Here is a 20,651-nt window from a genome sequence, read left to right as displayed (position 1 = left end):
GCTTCCCTCCAGGTAGAATTTCTGTGATTAAATTAAATTACATTAAATATTAACTGCCATGTTTGTGGCCCCCCAGTGCTCCCAGTTCCCTGAGCATCCCACTGGGATGGATCCCAGTTGCTCTCAGGGCTCACTGGCTGCTCTGAGGTTCTCATTTCTATTTTCAATCCCATCAGGATCGGTTTGAGAACAGCTCAGGGTTGTTCATCAGCTGCTTCAGCATCACTTGGTGTTTGAGGCCTCTAATAAATGAGAAATTTCCAGAAAGTTTCAAATTTTCACTCATGAAAAATCCCATGGTTTTGTTCCCAAAAGTTGAGTGTACAGTGGCAGCTTCTTTTTTTTTTTTTAACACTTGGGAATTCTAACATTTCTCCCTGGAAAAGTGAACAAATATCCACATATACTTTGGTAAAATGGGACTTTTATATCCTAATTTATGGTGTGAGAGATTTTTTGTGAGATACTGGTGCAACGACACTGACACAGCATTTGCTAGAGACCTGTACTTGAGAATTAAGCAGAGTTGGAATTAATTCCCTGAGTGTTGCCAACCTCTCAAAGCACAGCTTGGGAGATTTCAGTCACTCAGGAGCTCCTAAAGACCTTGTAGGGTGAAAATTATGCCTTTCAGAAATGCAAATGTCATTATTAAATCGTTATAAATAAGTATTTTTAATACTAGTAAAAATGCAGATGACTGGAATATCAAACAACTTCCTACTTTTTGTAAGCTGGCCCAGGAAAATACAATTTTTTCTCCTCTGGTGTTGGTGCTTCATCCTGGTGCCTTGCAGGAAAATCTTTCTGTAATTCCAAAAGTTCTGCTAAAAAGATTTAAAGTTACCCCAAAATCATTTAATGACCAGTGAAAGGTACTTGAGGTGCAGCTGTTGACAGTTGTTCTTGGAAAAGCAAATTAATAAATTTAAACTCAAATTTGCTGTAACTGGGCTGGAAGTTTTTGGAGTCAGACTCTGCAGGTTCTTGGTGTAATTTTAAAAATAATCCTCGAGCAACTTTGCTGAATTTCTGTCATGTTGGGGAGTTTTGTTTTATTTATTGGAAAAAGAGCTTTAGAATTTGTCTTTTGGATAGAGATTGGAGCTCCGAGTTTAAACAAATGAAAAAGTGCATCTGTTTAATTACAAATACCAGGTAATTGTTCTGAAGACAGGCACCAAGAGTGGTTTTTCAGTTAATCCAGTTTTTTATGGGTGTTTCTGTTGTAGTATTAGAACAGAAATAATGGTTTTGACTAAAATGTTACAATTTTAGTGAATTTAGGATTACCAAAGGCTACTGCAATTTTGGAGGGCTTGTTCTCAGTTTCAACTCCTTGTGAAACATTAAAATTTAGCAAAGAATCAGGATGAACCCAAACAAAAATTTAATATTTAACATTAAGAGTTTCTGAAACAACTTCTGGATGAAAACAGCTTCTGAATCTGAATTTCTCCTTCCATATTCTGGCTTTGAAAGAAAACGGGTTTGGTTCCCGAAGGAGCACGGGGGAATTGGGTTTGGATTATTCCTGGGTTATCTTCCAGCATCTTCCTGCTGCAGTGCTGGGAAATTTGCGGTTTTTTGGAGGTGCTGAGTGCAGGAATTGTGATGCAAATCCTGCCCTGCCTGGTCCCACCCGGATCCCACAAAATTCACCCCAAATTCCCCCTCCCCTCCTCGGGGCAGCACCGAGGGGTCTCTGAGCTGGATTTGTGAGCTTTGCAGGGACACAGAGCTCACTGAATTAAAATTAAATTATTTTTAAGATTTTTAGATTTAAGATTATGCCTTTGGATATCAGGTGGCACATAAATGGGTGATTAAATGATTTAATTTTTTCCAAAAAAGCACCAGTAACCAAAACTGTGCTGCCCAGATGGGATTTCAAGAATTTCATGTGGATCCCTGATTTTCTAAGTTTTCCTCTGCTTATTTTTCACTCCTTATTTCAATCTGTGCACATTTTTTTTCAGAATTAAAACCTTTACAAATGTACCAAAAACAGGAGCTGAGGTCCTTGCATTTAGGATCTTGCAGTTCTTCAAAATGGCTTTGATAAAATTAATTTTGTGCACTTAACAAATAGTCATGCCCAGAAAAGGAAATAAAAAGTGAATTATTTAGTGAGAAATTTTTTGAAATATTCTTTTGATGCACCAGGACTCTTGGGTTTCATGTCTTTGTTCTGTGTTTAATTCGATTTGGGGACTGACCGAGTTCAGTTCTCGGTGAGGAACGGAGTCATTCCAACACCGCCCTGTTAATCATTGATCCCTCACCATTTAAATATTCCTCATTTCATAATCATGCAGAAGTTCAAAAGTAAACCATTACCTTGCAGTCGCTCCTCAGGCCTCCCAGGGACTGGGTGAGAAAGAAAAGAAACCTCAAAATGTCGCTCGTGTTCCAGGCGTGACTTGTGCCGCGGGCCCTGGGAGAGCTTTTCCCAGGAAAGGGCAGTGCTGAGACACCTCTGGATCATTGGGATCCTCTGCAACATTGACACATCTTGTGTAAAATGGATAAGGGACGTGCTTTGGGCACCACAGGGTTGTTTGGTTTTTTTTTTTTCCCAGAATTTTTACCAGTCCGGGCACAGAATTTCCTCACCCGGCGGTGAATCACGAGGGAAACGACCTTTTGCTGGGAAATGGGTTCAAAAAACCTCCTTTGCCCCCGGCCATGAAGGAAATAAATAGATTTACTGGAGGAGAATGAGACACTTTGTTTCGTGCTTTTCATAAATTCCTAAAATTAGAAAGCTGTTATTTTTTAATTGGGCTTCGGCCTGGAAAAGAGAATATGGTGTCAGAGCAGGAGGCTGAGGGGAAGGGTTTGAGCCACGAGGAGGGAGATGAGCAATTCTACAACTCCTTGGATGTACACCTGGTGTTCTTGGGTCTGAGGGTTTCACTAAACCCTCCCTGGAGTAGCAGAGGAGTAGTGGGTATAATAAAACCAAATAATCAAATTTTAAGTGAGTTTTTTTAATGTAGAAGACCACATGTATGATAATGTATAATGTAGATTTCTTTAAAATGAAACAAAAACCAGAATCTCCCTTCTCTTTGCAGTTGAGGTGGTCAGTAGTGCCCTGTGCTGGGGTGGATCTGACTTTGGGAATGTTCTCCCCACACAGCTCAGGCCGTGGGGCTGCTGCTGGTCATTTCGAATTTATATTTGAATTTGTGGAGTTGAATAATGTAGAACACAGTGGTATCTTAACAATTAAACAAAAATCAGAATCTTCCTTCTCTTTAGAATTGGTCAGTAGTGAGAACTGCCCCGTGCTGGGGTTAGGATGGGGTGGATCCGACTTTGGGAATGTTCTCCCTACTGTGGGGTTGCTGCTGGTCATTTCGAATTTATACTTGAATCTGGGGAGATTCTGAAGGGTTGTGACCATCCTTTACAGGGTTTTGTGTCTCCTGCAAAGCAGGATTTGAGGAAAAGCTGTGGGAAGGCTGGAGGCTGCCGAGAGCCGAGCGCTGCCGCTCTCAGGCCGGGCCGGTGCCGGCCTTGGGAGCGGGGCTGGAGCGGGCCCGGGCCGGGGCAAGGCTCGGGGCTGGGGCTGGGGCTCGGGGCTCGGGGCCGCTCCTTTGTTCCTTTGTTAATCCCGGCTCGGGGGAGGCGCTCCAGGATCGCTCCCGCATTCTTTTGGGGCCGGGATGACGCACGGCTTGTCCTAAAAAGGACTTGGCCGGGCAGAGGGGCCGGCTCCGTGAGGGAGAGGGGCGAGGCCTGGGCGAGCAGTTTCTTTTTTAACCGAGGGATGACACAAGCCCCAGTCATTTCCTCATTAATCGGTTCAAACCAGTTCTTACAGGAACTGCCGCTGATAAATGTGGGACTTCTCCGAAGTCATTCATTGGGTTCTCAGCGCTGCTCTCTCCCAGGAAATGCTCCGGCTCTCGCCTTCCTCCTCTCCTCACAGCGCTGCCTCGCTCAGAAACATTTTTCTTTTTAAACACTTTTCGAGGATCTGGGGAAATGCATCCCTCCCGAAATATCAGATCAAAAGATGAAATGTGATTTTATTTCGTGCGTTTCTGTTTTCTCGAGTAGCTTGGAGTTCTCTGCTGAGCTGCGGCTCAGCCTGAACTTTGTTCTGATTAGGTAAAGTGGTAAGTTTTAAAAAAAATGTTTTTTCGGTTTTTTTTTCTCCTCTATTTTGTCTTGCTCTCTGGGATGAACTTTCCATCAGTGCTATTCCGAGTATAGGTCCTTCTCTTCAGAAGCCATTTCAAGAATATTTGGAAGCTCAGAGGATAAAACTTCACCACAAATCCGACAGTGCTGTGCCACAGGTAAGACCCTCTTTGCCTCCCTCCCTGCTTTTCCCTTCCCTGCCTGCCTTACACTCGTAGATTTACAAACATAACTCCCCATTCTGTTCCTCAGACATCTGCACTGACCCAGGGAATAGATAAAAATCTCATTTTAAAAGCAACCTGGGAATTAGAAATATTAATTGTGTGCTACTGATTTAAATTCTTTAGAGAAAAAATTAAAGTATAAATTAAAACCGGTGGCTTGTCTTGCCCCTCTGCATTAGCTGCTTCTTTGGAAAGTTAAATTTCAGGAGAATAAAGTTGCCTTTCCACGTGAAATTGTAACAAACTGGGCAGCACCGATGCTTCAGGATCCAGTGGGATCTGTGGCTCAATGGGCAGTAAGGGAATTAAAATCCCCAAGCCTTTAGTCTTTGAAAGGAAAAGAAATTACAGTGTTCGGGGCAGGTACATGGGCAGAGATGTCCTTTGATACAGAAAAAAGTATTTAAAATTTTTTCAAAACTTGTCCTGAATTTTCAGTGGGACAGAGCAGCTTTGGCATGAAATTCTTGAGGCTGCTGAGGCATTTTGAGATAAAATCCGTGCTGACATTTCACGTGCAGAGCTGTTGGAAAGATCTTTGCCCACAAAAGAGCCGGAGCCGGGAGGCTCTGCCTGGAGCCGGGAGCTCTGAGGTCGCTGGGCCGGGCTTTGCTGCCCTCCTTTGACCAAAAGCACAACTTTAAATTCCCGTCAGTAAACGCTGCAAGCGGCCCCGGCTCCGGAACTTCGGGGCCACCAAAGAGTGAGTGGGATCCTAACGGGGAGATAACCCAGAAAAGGCAATTTAGGGACAAAAAAAAAAAAAACCAAAAAAACAAAAAACCCACAAACAAAAAAACATTATTAACCAACCTGATTTCTTTGCGAGGAGCAGGGAGTGACAGGCAGGGGCTGCTAATTCTGAGCTCCACGAATTGTTAGGGAAGCCCAGACAATTCTGGGAATAATAAATCACTTTGGAGCACAGGGACTGATCAGGGACTCTGCCCGCAGAGGACTTGGCAGCCCCTCCTGCATTGTCTGAGGGACTAAAGTCGGCTTTGCAGAGGGACCTGCAGGAATCCTGTCGGCTCGCGCTTGGGTCCTGCTTTTAATTTGATTAATTGCAGAATAAAGACACGGCCAGGCTTTCCCCTTTCACCCAGAACTCCCCGTGTTCTCGTGCACTGATCTTCATTCTCCTCCTCCTTCTGTTTTGTCTCTTCAGGGGGAAAACTGGCTATCCTGGATATTTGAAAAGTTGGTGATTGTCATGGTTTGTTATTTTATCTTATCTATAATCAACTCCATGGCCCAGAGCTATGCCAAGCGACTGCAACAGAAGATGTACTCTGAAGAAAAAACCAAATGAGCTTGGAAAAAATGGGAAAAACCCCTCAGGATGGGTTTTGGCAGACATGAGAAATGACACAACTTTTCATATGTTTAAAAAACAGCATTATTCAAAAGGGGGGGAAAATTTTAACATCAATTTTCAACTCTTAACAAGTTTTTTTGTTTGATTTTGCAAGTAATTTGGATATTAGAGCAACGGTTTCATTGACAAACTTACAAATGTTACGGTAAGGTGTGAATGCTTCACGAGTCTGGGTTGTGTTTTACAGGATGGGCTGTGGGATGTTAAGGGGAGTTTAACAAATGTCCATCCAAATTACTTCCAAAACTGATGATTTAATACTCCCCATCTCCTGATTTAACTTCAGACTCACCTGAGGGTAACATTTTCTTTTGAAGGGTGGCTGGTTTGCTTTTTCCATAAGTTTCAAGACCATAAAATGTAAATAACTGAGTACAGGTCGGGTACAAACTGTTGCATGTCCCTCATGGTAAGGCTGTTGTGTCTGAGTTCCCAGTGTCCCATTGCATTGCACGCTGGACAAGCCACCCTCTCCAACTTCCTGGTGTTAGCAGAGATGGTTGATGTCAAAATGCTGAAGCCAACGTTTTTTATTCTGTATATTTAGGATGAAGTTAAGATAAAAACTTTATAAAGTCATCTTATGATCATTCCAGAATTTCTTGTGTCGGTCTTTTGAAGCTGTTTCTTTTCCTCTCTCACTTTTGGATGCTCTGTGCATGTTTGCTCATCCTTCCTGCACTAATGGTGCTCAAACCCTTTGTTCTTTTTTTGTTCTTTTTTCTTCAGAACTCTTTGCTTAGCAGAGGGAGGAGGAAGGCTGTGCCTTGCTTGAAGCACAGTCAGTGCTTAGGTAGGTGAAACAGAGAACAAGATTGGTTATCTTGCATTCTGCTCAGGTGTTTGCCCCTGAGCCCAGAACTGTGGGCAGTGGAGGAGAGAGGGGGAAGAGTTCAGATTCCAGCTGAAAGCAGATTTTGTGTCTGCCCAGTGCAGAGAACTTCAGAGAACCTTTACCCTCCTGCTCTCAGAGCCAGATTTGTTACGATCAGCCAGTTCAGATGCCCAGGGACAGAACTGATAGTAAAATGGTTCTGTTCCCTCTTCAGTGCCTCAGTCCCACTGCTGCTGTACCTGCACTGCTCTCATCACTTGTGAACACTTGGCTTTCATTTTTATCCTGGGGGGGTAAGCACCAGGGATGAATTTATCTTTCTCTCAGGAGGTGGCCGGAGCCCAGAGCTGAGCCTGGCTGGGGCAGTGAGGCAGGGCTGGGCCAGGAGTGCTGTGCCATGCTGTGCCGTGCCGTGCCGTGCCGTGGAGCCCGTGGTGTTGCCAGTGCCATGGCTGTACCATCCTGTCGGATAGCTTATCAGACTGATGTTGACTGTTGGATCTCATGGCAACAACAGTCGGTAGGCTGTCTGACATTTTGGTATCTCTCATCTGAGCCTGCCTCATCCATCCCCGGCTGTGTCCATTGAGCAGCAGCAGCAGCACGTGGTGTGTGTGTTGGGCTGGGCTGGGCTCCAGGCCTGCAGAGCAAAGCCCTGGTGAAGGTGAAGCTCCCCGGGCAGGGCTGAGGTTTGTATCCTTCTCGTGGCTGGGCTGGGGGCTCCAGGCACGTGGGGAGGGTTTCATGGACATCATCTGTTTCCAACAGATGCAGTTCCAGTCTGCAAGTCCCAGAGCAGGACTTGCTGTGAGGGAATTCAAAGCACAAAGGTTGTTCAGCTGCTCCTGGTGGTTTCTAAAAGGTGAAAGTGTTTGATAAATTTACCATTTTTTGGTCTGAAGATGGCCTTTGACAGTAATGTCACTAAGAACTTGTTCTGGTACAACTCCAAACCCCACAGCTGGGTTTGGGACTTCACCTTTCCAGCCTACAAACCTTCAGTGTTGCACTTTGAAAGGGATCAGGACACTGGATCAGGGACAGCCCTTGGCTGCTCTCCCCTTCTGGTGGCAGCTTTTTGGTCCCAGATCTGTCCCAGAGGGACTCAGGTGTTTATTTATCTCACACTTCTGGGAGGGGTGGCATTGATGCCATGCTGGGGTCCCTGTGTGTGCTGAGGTTGGAATCAGGACACTGCAACAATAACTAAAAGAATTAAAACCCAATTTTCCTAGAGCCTGAGCCAACAAACTGCACATTTCTAAATGCTTTAGAGGTCTCCTTAAAATTCTGCCTCTTGCCCACAAGGAAAACTGAAAGTTTTTTTCCCCACTTTTGGTTCAATATGTTTACATACTTATAGTGTGAAATATATATATATATCTGTTGTTCTTCAGCTTGTGTTTCCATGTGTCCATTCCAATAAGCTCTGCTGTTATTTTGAAGCTTTTTAACACTATTTAAAGAAGGAAGTGATCATTCTACCTGCTTCTGTCTGGGAGATAAGACTTGGTAAAAGGTAAAAAAAAAAAACCTTAGAAAGAGAAGTGACACAGACCTGATGAGATTTGCAATGGATAGTTTTATGGTTGCTAAATAAACAAAGAAATAAGTTTCCCAGTGTTTATTTCAGCTGGATTGTTTCCATTCTCTGTATTGAACTCTCTTGGTAACACTGCGACATTTGCTGTCCCAAACATTCTCCAGTGTGAACACAAGATAATTCAGCAGTTGCATTTCGTGCTGCAGAGAAAGACTCAGCCTTTAGCATTTGACCTGAAAACATGGATTCTAACCCAAGTTTCCTTTTGTTGTACCTATCTTCATTACACATTAGAAGCAGTCGGTCAGTTCAGTGTGTTGGGGACAAATCCAAAGGGAGCTTTTGCAAGAGGAACAATCTTGGCACAAGTCCCTATTTTTAGCTGCTGTTTTGTGCTCTTAGACACTAAATAAAGTATCTTGCTTTTTTTTCTGGGAATGACTGAAAATCACACGGAAGTAACAGCCCAGTAAGAACAACTAATGACTTTAATGTGACAGATTTTTTATTTTTGGTCTCATTGTCTGTGAAACAGGTCAGATAGGGCTGCAGCTCCTCCTCCTCCGGGTTCTCTCCCCGTTCCCCTGCCTGCCCTGAGGACTGTGCCTCCCACACCTCTGGGAGGGGGCAGTGCCCCAGCTGCAGGAATTGCTCAAGCAGAGCTGGGTCACAGCGAGCCGGGTCAGCTCAGCCCGTGCCTCATCCATCAGAGCAGTCAGGAGCTGCTCCCTGTGCTCAGCCCTGCCAGTGTCACCCTGGTCTGTGTTTGCAGCTCCCTCAACCCCCCAGCTGCTGTTCCTGCTGAAGGATCCTTGTCACCAGCCCCTGACAGGGGCTTGGTGCTGTTCCACAAAGTCCTTCCCTGCTGTGCTTTTGGGCTCCATCATTTCATTTGTTGGAATCAGCCTCCCTCTCGCTGCAGGCCCTGCTAAGTGCAGGCAAAACACTGGATCTTGCCCTGATTATCAAGCAGAAATATAAATATTAGTGAACAGAATTGATGGCAAATGGAAAGAAGAGTGGGGCTTGGGTGTCTTCTTTGGAGGTAAAAATAATCTGTTTTCTTTGAAGCACATGGTTAAAAAATCCTTTGTAATCAGCAGTTAAAAGGCTGAGTGTAGTTCTAGATAAGGTAATTGGAATGACTCTCCTGAGATTTAAAATTCTGCTTTTTTCCCTGTAAATTTGGTTAGTTTTTGGAGGAGAAGGAAAAGCAGTAAGCAAACAGTGAGTGCTTCACCCAGACTGCAGCAGCTGGTGGGGAGTGGGAGTGGGAGGGGATCCTGCTGGGCAGGTGAGGGATCAGTGCTGATCACCGACCCCGGGAGGGGAGTGCAGCCTCCAGTGCATTCAGACAGGAGAAACATTCACATGTGCTCCTGCAAAGCCATTGTTAGAAGGATCACGGTGAAAAGCTCTCTGAGCCCACTGTGGCTTTGCTCATTCAAGTGCCTAATGGAGAGCATGAAATGCTGGCCTGAGTTTCTTCATGCATTTCACTTGTTTATTGATGCATCCACTGTGCCTTCATGGAGGCAGCAGAACATTGTTCTGGCAGAGGGAGAGGCTGGAACAACCTGGGGCAGCTGCCACAAGAGGGGAGGGAGCTCAAACAGAAACTCACACTGTTCTGTCACCTCCCAGCAAATGGGGAGAGCCCTGCATCAGTGACTGCTTGGAATGTGTTAAAAATTTAGGGGGAAAAAATGGTATTTTGGTCAAAAAAGGTGATTACTACCATGTTTGAATTATGAGTGAAGAGGCTGTTGAGGCCACTCAGCCCTTCAGTGCTGGTGCTGTCCAGGTGTGGTGGAACAAAGCTGCAAATGTGAACCTGTGGAACGAGCCCAGCTTGGGCTCAGTTTGCTTTAGCACTGCCCTTGGAGGTTTTATTAATTTATTATTATTATTACTATCCCTGAACTGAGTCAAAGAGCAGTGACTCCAGTAGCACTGAAGCAAAGGTCACCTTCCAGCAGAGGAGCTGCTGAGCTGGAGTGGAATCCCCGGGCTCACTCGGGGCTGTGCCGGGGCTGCCCGGGCAGGAAACCGCGGCTCCTTCCTGCTGGGGGGCGAGGAGAGCCCTGTCAGCTCGGGGTGTTGTTCCTGCTCTGGTTACAGCCACACCCGGCTCCTGGAGCGGCTCCTGGGGCCTCCACAATGGGCTGGTGACTCTGGTGTCACCTGTAAAATTCTCACCAGAGCCAAAGCACTTCCCAAAGTCTGTTGCATCCATGGGAAATGACCTGGCAGTGCTCTTGCAGGAGCTGCTGCTGAAAACATCAATACCTTGTTCAAGGCTCACACTTTGAGGGACTGTGGCTTTATTAGAAAGGTTATTAGGATTTTTCCATCCTTTGATGGGAAAACACAAGTTTCTGTGCTCAGCAGTTCTCTGTCTCAGAGAGAAAACACATTCAGGTTTACAACCTCGTGCAAATCCCACCATGGTCACAAAACCTCTCTGGGCTGGTTGGAAACCTCACAGCTCCCAGGGCCTGGTTTGCTGCAGCTGCTTTCTGGAGAGCTCTTGATATGTGGGATCTTTTCATAACGTTTCATTTCTCAGCTTCCTGGATTTGGAGGTCTCTCCTCACAGCTGACCTCCTGTGACACAGGCAGTGCATTCCTGGGTGTTGTGCAAGGCTCGAGGTGGGGAGCAGCAAGGAAGAAACTTTTAAGATGCCTGAAGCCAGTATTTACTTGACTTCCAGCTAATGGATGCCAAAAACATTTTCAAAGCAGTATTTTACTACTGCAAGTGGTGATTTCAATTCTGTTGCCTCCCTTACCTCCTGTACAGAGTGTCTTTCCCTCTGTGCGTGGGGCAGAGCCCAGGGCAGCCCTGCCCAGGAGGAGCCAGGTGTTTGTGGGAAGTGAGGCAATCTCTGGCAATCGTCCCCACTTGTGACAGAGAGATCCAGTTCCCTGAAAAAGGAAAGGGCTGAAGTGTTTGGCAGAGCCTGAGAGCCCCTGCTTGAAACTGTCACTGCTGTCCCCTCCCTCGGGCCTTGGAGGCCTCTCTGCCCTCGTGGAGTCATTTTTGGCCCAGTCCAAGCCTGTTCCCTGCAGGTTTGTTCACTGAACAGGACCCACGTGCTGAGGTTTCCTTCCTGATGTCACTGAGGAGTGAGCTCTCCTTTCACAGCACACATCAGGTTTGTGTCTGGTTTTTATGTGAGAATACTGGGTTTGAGGGGAAGCCTGGCTAAGTCTTTGTAGAGGAAAATGATGTGAGGCTCTGGGGGGAATGGAAGCTTTCTTCTTGGGAGCAGAGTATTTAACTGCATTTTTGGTCTTTCATTGCCAAATCTATTGTTTTGACTGTTGTATCAGTTGCATTTGGTTTCTTCCCCAACTTTCAGCCTAAGATTCACAACTCCAAATCACTCCATCAACACAACTGCTGACTCCAGTGACCCCCAGTCAGCTAACACAGGCTGGAATTGCCCAGAGTGGGGTGGGAAGAAACTTCCCAGAGTTTTCTTTGCAAGGGGCAGCAGGACAGGCCACAGCAAACACCTCCATGGAAGGATGGATCCTGGAACTCGGGATTGCTCCAGGCCCTGTGGGGAGCAGGAGCTGTGAGTTAGAGCCCAGCTCCCAGCACCCTCACTGAGCAGGGGGCAGGAGCTGCCCTTGCCAGCCCAGCCCAGGCAGGATTTGGTTCCACCTCCAGCCCGTGGCACGGAGCCACTTCCCACCCACCCTGCTCTCCTGAGTGCTCCTGTAAATGATCCATTACAGCTTGGGCACTGCTGGGCAGAAATTCAAATCCAGTCCTGCCACCTGCCCACAGTTACACCATCTCAGGCAGCTCAAGTGTATTTTTGTGAGCCTTAAATAAGCATGACATTGTCCATGTAACCAAATATGTACAATAATCACTTTAGCAGAATGCACCCATTTCAGTGCAAACCCAGCACGGGGCTCCTTTCTCCTCACACAACCAGTGAAACAAAAGCTCAATAAGTGTTTTTCTGTCTTTTTTTGTTGTTGTTGTTGTGTTTAACCAGTGGCTTTAGTTTCTCCACGTAGTGCTTTTATTTTTAAAATAGGAATTTTGGCCTAGAGAACACCCTCAGCTTACTAATTTTTGTATCTTACAATGTAACATTTGGAATTTTTAACTTTGGTTTTGAGACAAGAAGGTTTCTAGCACCTAATTCACACAGAGGAGTGTGACTCTCTTAAGAGACACTGTTTGATATCTCTCAGGCCTGTGTGAACATGGGGTTAAAATTGACATTTCTTCCATGCTCTTTATCACGGAGCACCTTTACTCTAAACATTGCCTTGATTTCCTAACGAGCAGCTTCTCCAGTCTCTTCTCTGGGGCCTTTCCACCTTTCCCCTGCGGCTGGCAGGAATTTCCTCCTTGCAGCTCCTGGGAAGGGTTAAGCGGGGCTGGGTCCTGCCCCACCCGAGGGAGGTGGCCGGGCCTGCAGGGACAGGATCCCCACAGTGGGGGCCCAGAAGGGACCGCTGTGAGCCCAGCGGGGCCGAGAGAGCAGGAAAGGCTCCGTGCTTGCAGCCGGGGTGCTCAGCTGCGCTTCCAGGCTCGAACCGGCCGGGCTGTGCCCGCAGCGTGGGCAGAGCTGCTGCAGGGAGCTCCGGGGGAGTTTGCTGCCCTGGAAAAGCCCTGCCTGGGCTGCCCGTGAGGAAAGGAGCAGCTCGGTTCCTTTTGGAAGGTTTTTGTGCTATATCGGATCCATGAATCATTTTCCTGGTTCCTCTTGGGCAGTTTTTGAAGTGGAGTCCAGCAAAAAGCAGATTTCTTTAAAGTACACTCAGTCCTGTTTCCTTTTGGATGTTTGGGCTCTCATTTAATAATATTTATCCATACTAAATTTATTAGCAAATGCAGAGAGAAGTGAATTATTAATTCAAGGCCCTTTTGTACCTTAGTGCTTCTCAGTAGTGTTTCAACTGGTAATTTGAATATAATTTCCTCTTTTCATGTATTAAACCCTGGTTATTGTGGGAACCACAGATTTTTTTTTTCTCTTACTTATTTCCATCCTTCTGTGCTGGTACTGAGTCTAACTTTAAAAACACCAATATCTATTTATGCCCAAATAAATAATTTGAAACTACATTGCCAAACATTTACTGTGTTTAAAACATTTTAGGTTGTTAAAAGTTATTTTTTATTTTGGTGGGTTTGTTTTATTTTGCTTTGTTTGTAGGTTGTTTTTTGGGGGGTAGGGTTTGTTTTGGTTTGGTTTTTTGTGGTCAAATAAATGTTCTCCTATTCATGAAATGTCTGCTATAGTTGGAGCTCTTGAATCAGCTTCCCAGTGAGCTGCACCTGTCCCTTGCACAAACAATAGTGAGATTTGGAGCATTGTTCCTGCTTTGTGGACATCCTGTGGGGACTTTGCCTACAACAAGCAAGGTCAAGGCCACTGATTCTGCTGTTCCTGTCTCTGAGCTGTGCTGACCTTTGATCTACCTCTTTAATTGTAATTGTTAATGAAATAAAGGCCTTCTTCCAGGCTCCATTTACATAATTAATTGTATCAATTACGTAGAGAATTACTCCTCCACCTTTTAACGTAATTGCAGGTGATGAGTATTTGATAGTGGCTGTTCACTTCCTGTCACTCTGACCCTCTCCACATCCTGGGGAAAAAATAAAGGAATCCCATCATAGATCAAAAAAAAATGAAGGCTGAGTTTGGGAAAGGGTGTGAGAGTTTCAGGACTGGAAAACATTCACAGGAAGAAGCTTAGAGATGCCCAAAACAATTCCTGTCAGCCCCTGCTCCAGAGCACTAAGGGACTATAGCAGCTAAAATGTGAATTTTTGCTTTGGGGTTAGACATCTTACCTGTGTGCTGTGCTTCCTGATGTGGCACAAATTCTGCCATCACACAAGCAAAAAGGACCAAACATCCTGCTCCATTAGCAGGATATATGAAGTGCCATAAATAAATAACAAATATGGTTCTATCATACACAGGTTCACTGAGCACCTGCTGTGTTTGCCTCATGCTCAGAATTATGAATACAGAGATAACATGAGGTTATTTCTGCAATAAAGTTATTTATTGCTACAGCACTGCAATGACCCACTGCTCTCTTCCTTGTTTCTCAGGGCACTTACCTGTCCTTAGCCTTTTGAAAAACTTTTACCTGTTCTGTGAAGTGAGAAGGAAAAGGATTCCTGGGACTTGGCCAATTTTTCATGCAGTTACCTATTCTCATTTCTGGAAATTCTGTTTGTGATCTGTTGGAAACACCAGGGGAATTTATTTCTGTGTTGCTGAACATCCTGTGCCTTTTGGAGGAGGGAGAAGCTCACCATGGTCTCCTTTCCTGACCCTTTGTTCCTGCAAACTCGAATTGCCTGTGCTGTTTGTCTGAACTTCTTGTGCAATCTCTCCTGCAGTTTCTTCTGTGAAAATACCCAAATTAGACAATGGCTGAAAGTGGCAGGAACAGCAGAAATTCCCTTCTGACCAGAGCAAGCCCCAGCTCTGAGCTGCCATCTTTTGAATGAATGGCACTAAAAGCTGAAGGTGCACTGTGAAATTTATCTATTTGTCAGGGGAAAAGTCCTTGAGACTGATTTAACTCTTAATTTTTGACCTGTGGGATTATTTCTGTGGGAGAAGTGTGACCTGGGGGGGAATGGCAAGAATTCCCAAAGCTCCCCCTACCATCAATGAAGAGCTGAGGCAGGAGAGAGCTCAGTGTTACAAGGTAATCTCTAATTCCACTGAACTCTTTTATTCATTTTAATTCAGTGGGTGCCTTCCCAAGTCATTCCATCCCTTCTCCTGCCAGGAGGGAGCTGCAGCTCCCAGGGCTCCACCTTGTGGTCGTGGTAAAATTCGTGCAAAAAAGGAACCAAGTCCTTAAATTGACTTTAGAAATTAGAAAATGTATTGTATTTATTATGTCAAATTATAAGTTCTTATATCTGCAATCTACCAGCCATCCTCATAATAAATATGTTTAAATAATTAACAAGTTAATGAACTTATAACTTGGAGAAAAACAGGAGTTGTAGTTTTGCTTAGTGAAATGGTCAGAAAAGGATCGTTACAGTATATAGCAAATGTATTGAAAAATAAGTATTAGAAATATCAAATAAGAATAATATGAATATATCAATATACTCAGTTCTTGCTATTCAAACACACACACACAGACACTCTGCTCCTAAGACTGAAAAAGAACTTCAGTCAATAATTTACATACTTCAGGGGGTTGATGGAAGGTTTTCCAGCTTGGTTCTTTCAGAAAATCTCTATTTCAGACCATGTTAACACAGAAATAAATCACAGATTGGTGTAACTGGAGATCACTTGTTCCAGGGTTGTGAAGCAGTCCAGGAAATCTTCCTCCTGGATTCCAAACTTTGTGTACTGGTGAAGGTAAGCTCTGTGTGTTGAAGAATGGGGCAGACATTAGAAATCAGTGAAGATCTTGGCAATCATTAGTGAAGTACCAGCATAATTATCTTCACTTACTTGGAAGCAAACATGTTCCAAGCTTTTCCTACGATGCTGTCCAGAGGCTTCAGCAGGAACTGGCTGTTGCTGACCAAAGCAGCAGACTTTTCATACTTGTTAAATGCTCTGGGAGTTTTCCATGCATTGAAAGCATCCTGGGGGTTTAGCCATGATGTGTATAAGGAGGGATCTTGGAAACTTCCTGTAGCAGAAACAGGACAGCCTTTGGACAAAAGCCACTCCTGACCCCTGGGGGGCCTAATCAATGCTGTCAGATCAGTTCAGGCCTGGGAAAATATCTCAGAGTGGACAGCCTGTTGAAAATACAACTTTTAAACAGATTCCTTAGATTATCTAGAAGCACACTGGTGTGGATACTTCAGCTGCCAGCAATGCTCACCACTCCAGAAACAGCTAAATTTATTTTCAGACATTATAGCCAAGAATTCCAGATACACAGACTTGAGTCTCTTCCTCCTTCCCTAAAGTGCTTCAGGAAACTCAGAAGTAGAACACAACAGCCCAAAGCAATTAGACAGTGTAGCTTTGGACAGCAAAACGTTTCTAGAGGGAACATCAACCTTAGGAGTCAAATGTGTGGTCTGGGGGTGTTTCCACTGGCATCAGGTCTGGTGGCAAAGTGAGATGTGAACCCTGAGGGGCTGTGCTCCTCCCTCTTACCCAAGTCCACGCTGTGCACATCTTTTCCTCTCAGGACAACCAGGTTGGCAATGGAAGTGTTGAAGTGCAGGGCTTTGTTTGTGGAGGGGATGGAGGAGCCTGGGTGTGGTGGTCGTACCTGCCAATCAATACCTTTGGGATTTGGGAACAAGAGATGGAGAAGCAAGTTAATGTTTTGTGGAGATGCAGATGGGAACCATCACTGTGCCCAAACTGAGACCACACTGGAGTTTGTAGCTGCTGCACATGAATGAAGCAGCAATCACACAATTCCCAGAGAAAAGCACTGCTAATCCAGCAGGATTTGCCTGGCAGTCACAGTGCCAGGGAAAATGGATACCTGTTTCTATACTTAGCAAGCCTCCAGCCCATTCCTTGCATAACTGGGAGCTGTAACTGAATTCTCCATGTAAATTGCATGGGGCAGCTGAGCCTGATTTTCATGCGTAGAAGGTGTAAAAAGAAAAAGCAGAGCTCCCCACCCAAGGAATGTTCCAAATGAGTTATGTAAATGAAGTGCACAGCCTCAGACTGTCAGCTTGGTTTGTGTATTTTCAATAGTTATAATTAACTGAGCTGTCTGGAAGCAGAGCAGGAGCAGTCTGGGAGCTGCTGTGGCAGCTGAGGGAATGCTGAAAGGAGCAGCTGGTTTTGTGGGGGCAAATTCCTGCTGAGGGCAGCAGCTTCTTTCTGAACTCTACAAAACATCCAGCTTTATTGCATCTGCACAAGTGAATGTGTAAAGAGTGATGGGCTGGTGTTTATTTACCTTCCTCCATCTGGGCATTAGCAATGAGCATCTGCCTGAGGTGTTTGAGGAGGCCGGGCCAGCTGAAGGTGCTGTAGGGCAGGGAGCTCTCAGGCATCTGGGGGATGTTCCTCAGGCCCAGCATCTTGAACTCGGGATGTGGGACCAGTGTCTCCATTAAATCTCCTGAAAGGAGAAACCAACAGCTGCTCACGTTTGACAGAGATACTGCACAGGGCAGTTACAATGGGAGAAGAGTGAGGAATGTTCAGAGATTTAGCAATTTCAAAGCCGTGCAAACTTGCTGTGTATTACTGAGTTCTATGCAGGGGGTTAGTAGCTTTTATTTTACAGTTTAGTTCAAAAGTCTCAAGGACTCTCTCTACACTCCAGACAGATGTGGAAGTTTAATTTTACAAGCAATATGGGCAATTCTCTAGTTCTGTCAAGGTACAAATGTCAGTCTGCTGCATGTTGCTACCCAGCTGTCTGCTCACCTCTTCAGCCTGAGCAAAACTCTGTTTGTTTCAGCTCGTACAGACTTCTAACCCAAAGTGAAATGTGAAACTCAGTCCAAACTTACTGCCCTGCACAAATTTCCTCTGAAATGTAAACAGGTACAAGGGTGTCTGTGATCACTTGAAAAAGGAGAAACAGGTTTCTTTTGGTAAAGAATGAAACCAGAAACCAGGGGAATCTATTTTTGACTCTGCTACAACATTGGGATTGAACTTCTAAATTGGTCTTTTCCTGTCTTAAAACTTGGGCTGTGTCCAAACCCTTGAGCAAGGAGACTGAAGAACTTCAGCTCCAGCTGAGCTGACCCCAGAAAGGTGTGGGTGCTGCTTTGGTACCTAAGGGGCTCCTGCTGTAGCCTGAGCCCCCTCCTGCTGTGTGAGTGGGCTGGAAAACGCTGCCCAGCTGGTGAGCAATGACTTGGTTGACATCCCTGAAGGAAATCTGTTTGATATTCATCAGCTGGGCACAGATCTTGTGGATGACATCATTTTCATGGACAAGAAGGGCATCTGATGAGTGGTACAGATGTGACAGAGTCAAAACAGAGTTGTAGTTTTGAACAATGACCTGGAAGCAAACAAAAAAACACACACAAAGAAGAGTCAAACAACTTAATCTCCTTTTAGTTTATAATCCTCTGGCTCCTGCTGTTTCCTCAGTTATGATTTAGGAAGTGATTCATTTGCTTTGCCAGAGTGCAGAATGAGGTCAGCAGCTCAGAGCCTTTCCATGGAAAGAGGACAAGACCTGTGAAAATCAGGTTATCCATCTCTCTCCACACAAACATGCTGGAACCAGATCTGCCTGGGAACTGATTGCTGAGATAAGAGCACACCAGGAGATTTCTGGTTAGCTTCTTGTCAATCTGCATCACTTCAGCAGTTAAATTATCAAGAGGAATTTTTTGGTGAAAGTTCTTTAGTTATAATACTGGGTCACTTGAACTTTTTCAGTGTAAAACATACCCATTTTTTAGTTTAGTTCTGTTGTAGATATTTAGTTTAAAAGCAACCAGTGATTATAAACTCATAAATTCAGTGTAAACTGTTATTGTGTATCAAAAGGCAACGTGACATTCACCTCCCCAGTGCCATAGGGCCAGATGACGTGGTTCAGGATGAAGGAGGCTGGGAAAGCATCCCTCAGACACTGGGTGACAAACGCCCCCAGGCCTGATCCTGTGCCCCCAGCCATGCTCATGATGGTGAAAAATCCCCCCAGTCGGTCACACCGCTCTGCCTCCTTCTGCACCAGGGTCATGATGGCTTCTTGGTGCCTGGGCCCGTGCACACAGTAACTGTGGGGTGACAAGGACAGCGAGACATGGCAGGGCCATCAGAATAAAACCAGAAGTTATTCATCAAGCAATTTGACTTTAGCTGCTGCATCACCATCCCAGGGAGCCCGAGCAGCTGTCAGCCTCCAGAACTCCCTGAGGGAAGCTCGAGGCAGCAGCTCCTACCCGTTGGCCCAGTTGTTCCCAGAGCCTTGCTTCTGGCAGAAGTGGGAGTGGCTGCTGTACTTCCAGAGGCCAGAGCTGGCAGCCGTGGACAAGGTCTGGCTGATCACCTTGGGCTCCATGTCAACGAGCACAGCCCGGGCCTCAGGCACTGCACAGGGGGAAAACAGAACTGGGGAAATGCTGATTATTTAGTGGGGTGGGTGGGCTTGGATGGATACAATGCCCCAAGGTTATTCCTACTTCAGCCAAACTCCTAATGGCACAATACAGAAAGGCCATGCCTTGATTTCTGCTGAACCTTTCATTGTGCCAAAACCAAATCTGAACTCCAGAGGGCACAGATCTTTCATGAAATAAACCACCTGATGTTTCTGTGTGCTGAAATCAGACCCTGAGAGGGGGAAAAGCCCTTTAAAGCTGTACCTGCAGATTGCTCCTCGCAGAAGAACCGTTCCCTGCAGGAATCCTGGTAGGACTGGTTCTCCTTCCTGGAGCACAGCCCGTGGGTGCCACGGGTGTCACTGCAGAGGGCACTGAACACCTCGTGCCCAATCTGGTTCCCACACTGCCCGAGCTGCACTGTGACAATTGACATCCTTATTCCCTTGGTACTGAAGCCTGAAAAAGAAAATAATTTGTTTTCTCACTTTTGCTTGCTAAAGCAGGATGGGAATGAGTAATTATAACTCAGGAGTTACAGGATTAGGATGCAAAATTGGAAACCTTAAACCAGTTCAAAAATTTAGCTATTTTCCAGTTGAGAACTGAACTAGAACTGATGCCAGAGCCTGCTGAGGAGACAAAAGGATTCCCTGGAGAATTCCCCTTGTTTCCACCACACAGAGCAAACTCTTTGACTCCCTCCTGGTGTGTTTTGACATTTTTCCTCACTGAGCATTTGACAGCAGCTCTGCTCTCTCACTTTTCTATTCTTTCACAGAAACAAGGTAAATTTTTTTAAAACTCTCTGGGTTATTCAGGGCTGCAGTTCCTCACTCCCATCCCGGCCTGTACCAGCACCCCTCGGGTCGCTGCCGTGCCTGTAAGGCGTTCAGCCATTCCCGGCTGATTCCAGCCCGCGTCGGGCTGTCTCCGGGAGACCGAGCCGCTCCCCGCAGAAAATAAACAAATAAATATCTGAATTATCGTCAGGAAAGGCTCATGTCCAAGCGCACGACACCGACCCTGCCGTGCCCGATTCTCTCCGCGGGGAGCCCCGCTCGGGTCCCCGCGCCCACAGAACCCCTCAGGGCCAGTCTCCCCCTCAGGGCCGATCTCCCCCTCAGGGCCGATCTCCCCCTCAGGGAACCCCGCCATGTTCCCGGCGCCGCCTGCCCTCACGCCCCTCGGTCCCGAGCGCTGTCCCCGAGCCTGTCTCCCCAGCAGCCCGTCCCGATGGGGTCCCGATGCCGGTTTCGGTCCCCGTTTCGGTCCCGGTTCTCCCCTCAGCGCTCACCTCATCCCCGCCCGTTCCCGCCGCGCCTTCGAACGGCCCGCCAGGCGCATGCGCACAGCGCGCTCCGGGCAGGCTGCCCGGGCGCTCCCGCCCGCCGCGGCTTCACCGCTCCCTCCGCGCACGCGCCGCCGGCGCGGCTTCACCCCTACCTCTGCGCAGGCGCCGCCGCGCTGCCGGGGGCGGG

At 46.2% G+C, this 20,651-nt stretch overlaps 2 protein-coding genes across 9 annotated transcripts in view; one reads left to right on the top strand and one right to left on the bottom strand.

Annotated features, from left to right (window-relative positions):
• The window catches only part of VMP1 (vacuole membrane protein 1), a 59,592-nt gene extending 53,234 nt beyond the window's left edge, over positions 1 to 6,358 (top strand). For both annotated transcript variants that reach the window (XM_064394494.1, XM_064394495.1), the window contains 2 exons: positions 4,211 to 4,313; positions 5,551 to 6,358. In XM_064394494.1, coding sequence (XP_064250564.1) covers positions 4,211 to 4,313; positions 5,551 to 5,694 — 247 coding nt within the window. In that variant the 3' untranslated portion in view covers positions 5,695 to 6,358. The remainder of the gene's footprint in view (positions 1 to 4,210; positions 4,314 to 5,550) is intronic.
• A 1,860-nt stretch (positions 6,359 to 8,218) lies between these two features.
• TUBD1 (tubulin delta 1) lies at positions 8,219 to 20,586 on the bottom strand. 7 transcript variants are annotated; one of them, XR_010349290.1, is made up of 13 exons: positions 20,468 to 20,586; positions 19,435 to 19,629; positions 19,012 to 19,159; positions 18,630 to 18,846; positions 17,885 to 18,116; positions 17,052 to 17,216; positions 16,283 to 16,414; positions 15,620 to 15,803; positions 15,348 to 15,530; positions 14,446 to 14,538; positions 13,689 to 14,370; positions 10,931 to 11,066; positions 8,219 to 10,784 (listed from the first exon to the last, which is right to left on the bottom strand). XR_010349290.1 is itself a non-coding variant. In XM_064394493.1 (9 exons), the coding sequence occupies exons 2-9, from the start codon at positions 19,604 to 19,606 to the stop codon at positions 15,428 to 15,430; spliced, it is 1,353 nt and encodes a 450-aa protein (XP_064250563.1). In that variant the 5' UTR covers positions 19,607 to 19,629; positions 20,468 to 20,586; the 3' UTR covers positions 15,007 to 15,427. The 7 variants fall into 7 exon arrangements, 1 of the variants encoding a protein (XP_064250563.1); XR_010349287.1 differs by having other exon boundaries at positions 8,219 to 11,066; XR_010349288.1 differs by having other exon boundaries at positions 8,219 to 11,066; positions 14,446 to 14,535.
• Between the last annotated feature and the right edge of the window lie 65 nt (positions 20,587 to 20,651).

The sequence above is a fragment of the Passer domesticus genome, chromosome 19, assembly GCF_036417665.1.
Source record: "Passer domesticus isolate bPasDom1 chromosome 19, bPasDom1.hap1, whole genome shotgun sequence".
Lineage (NCBI taxonomy): Eukaryota > Metazoa > Chordata > Aves > Passeriformes > Passeridae > Passer > Passer domesticus.
The sequence above is the reverse complement of the archived record's forward strand: the minus strand, read 5'-3'. Positions and strand labels throughout refer to the sequence as shown.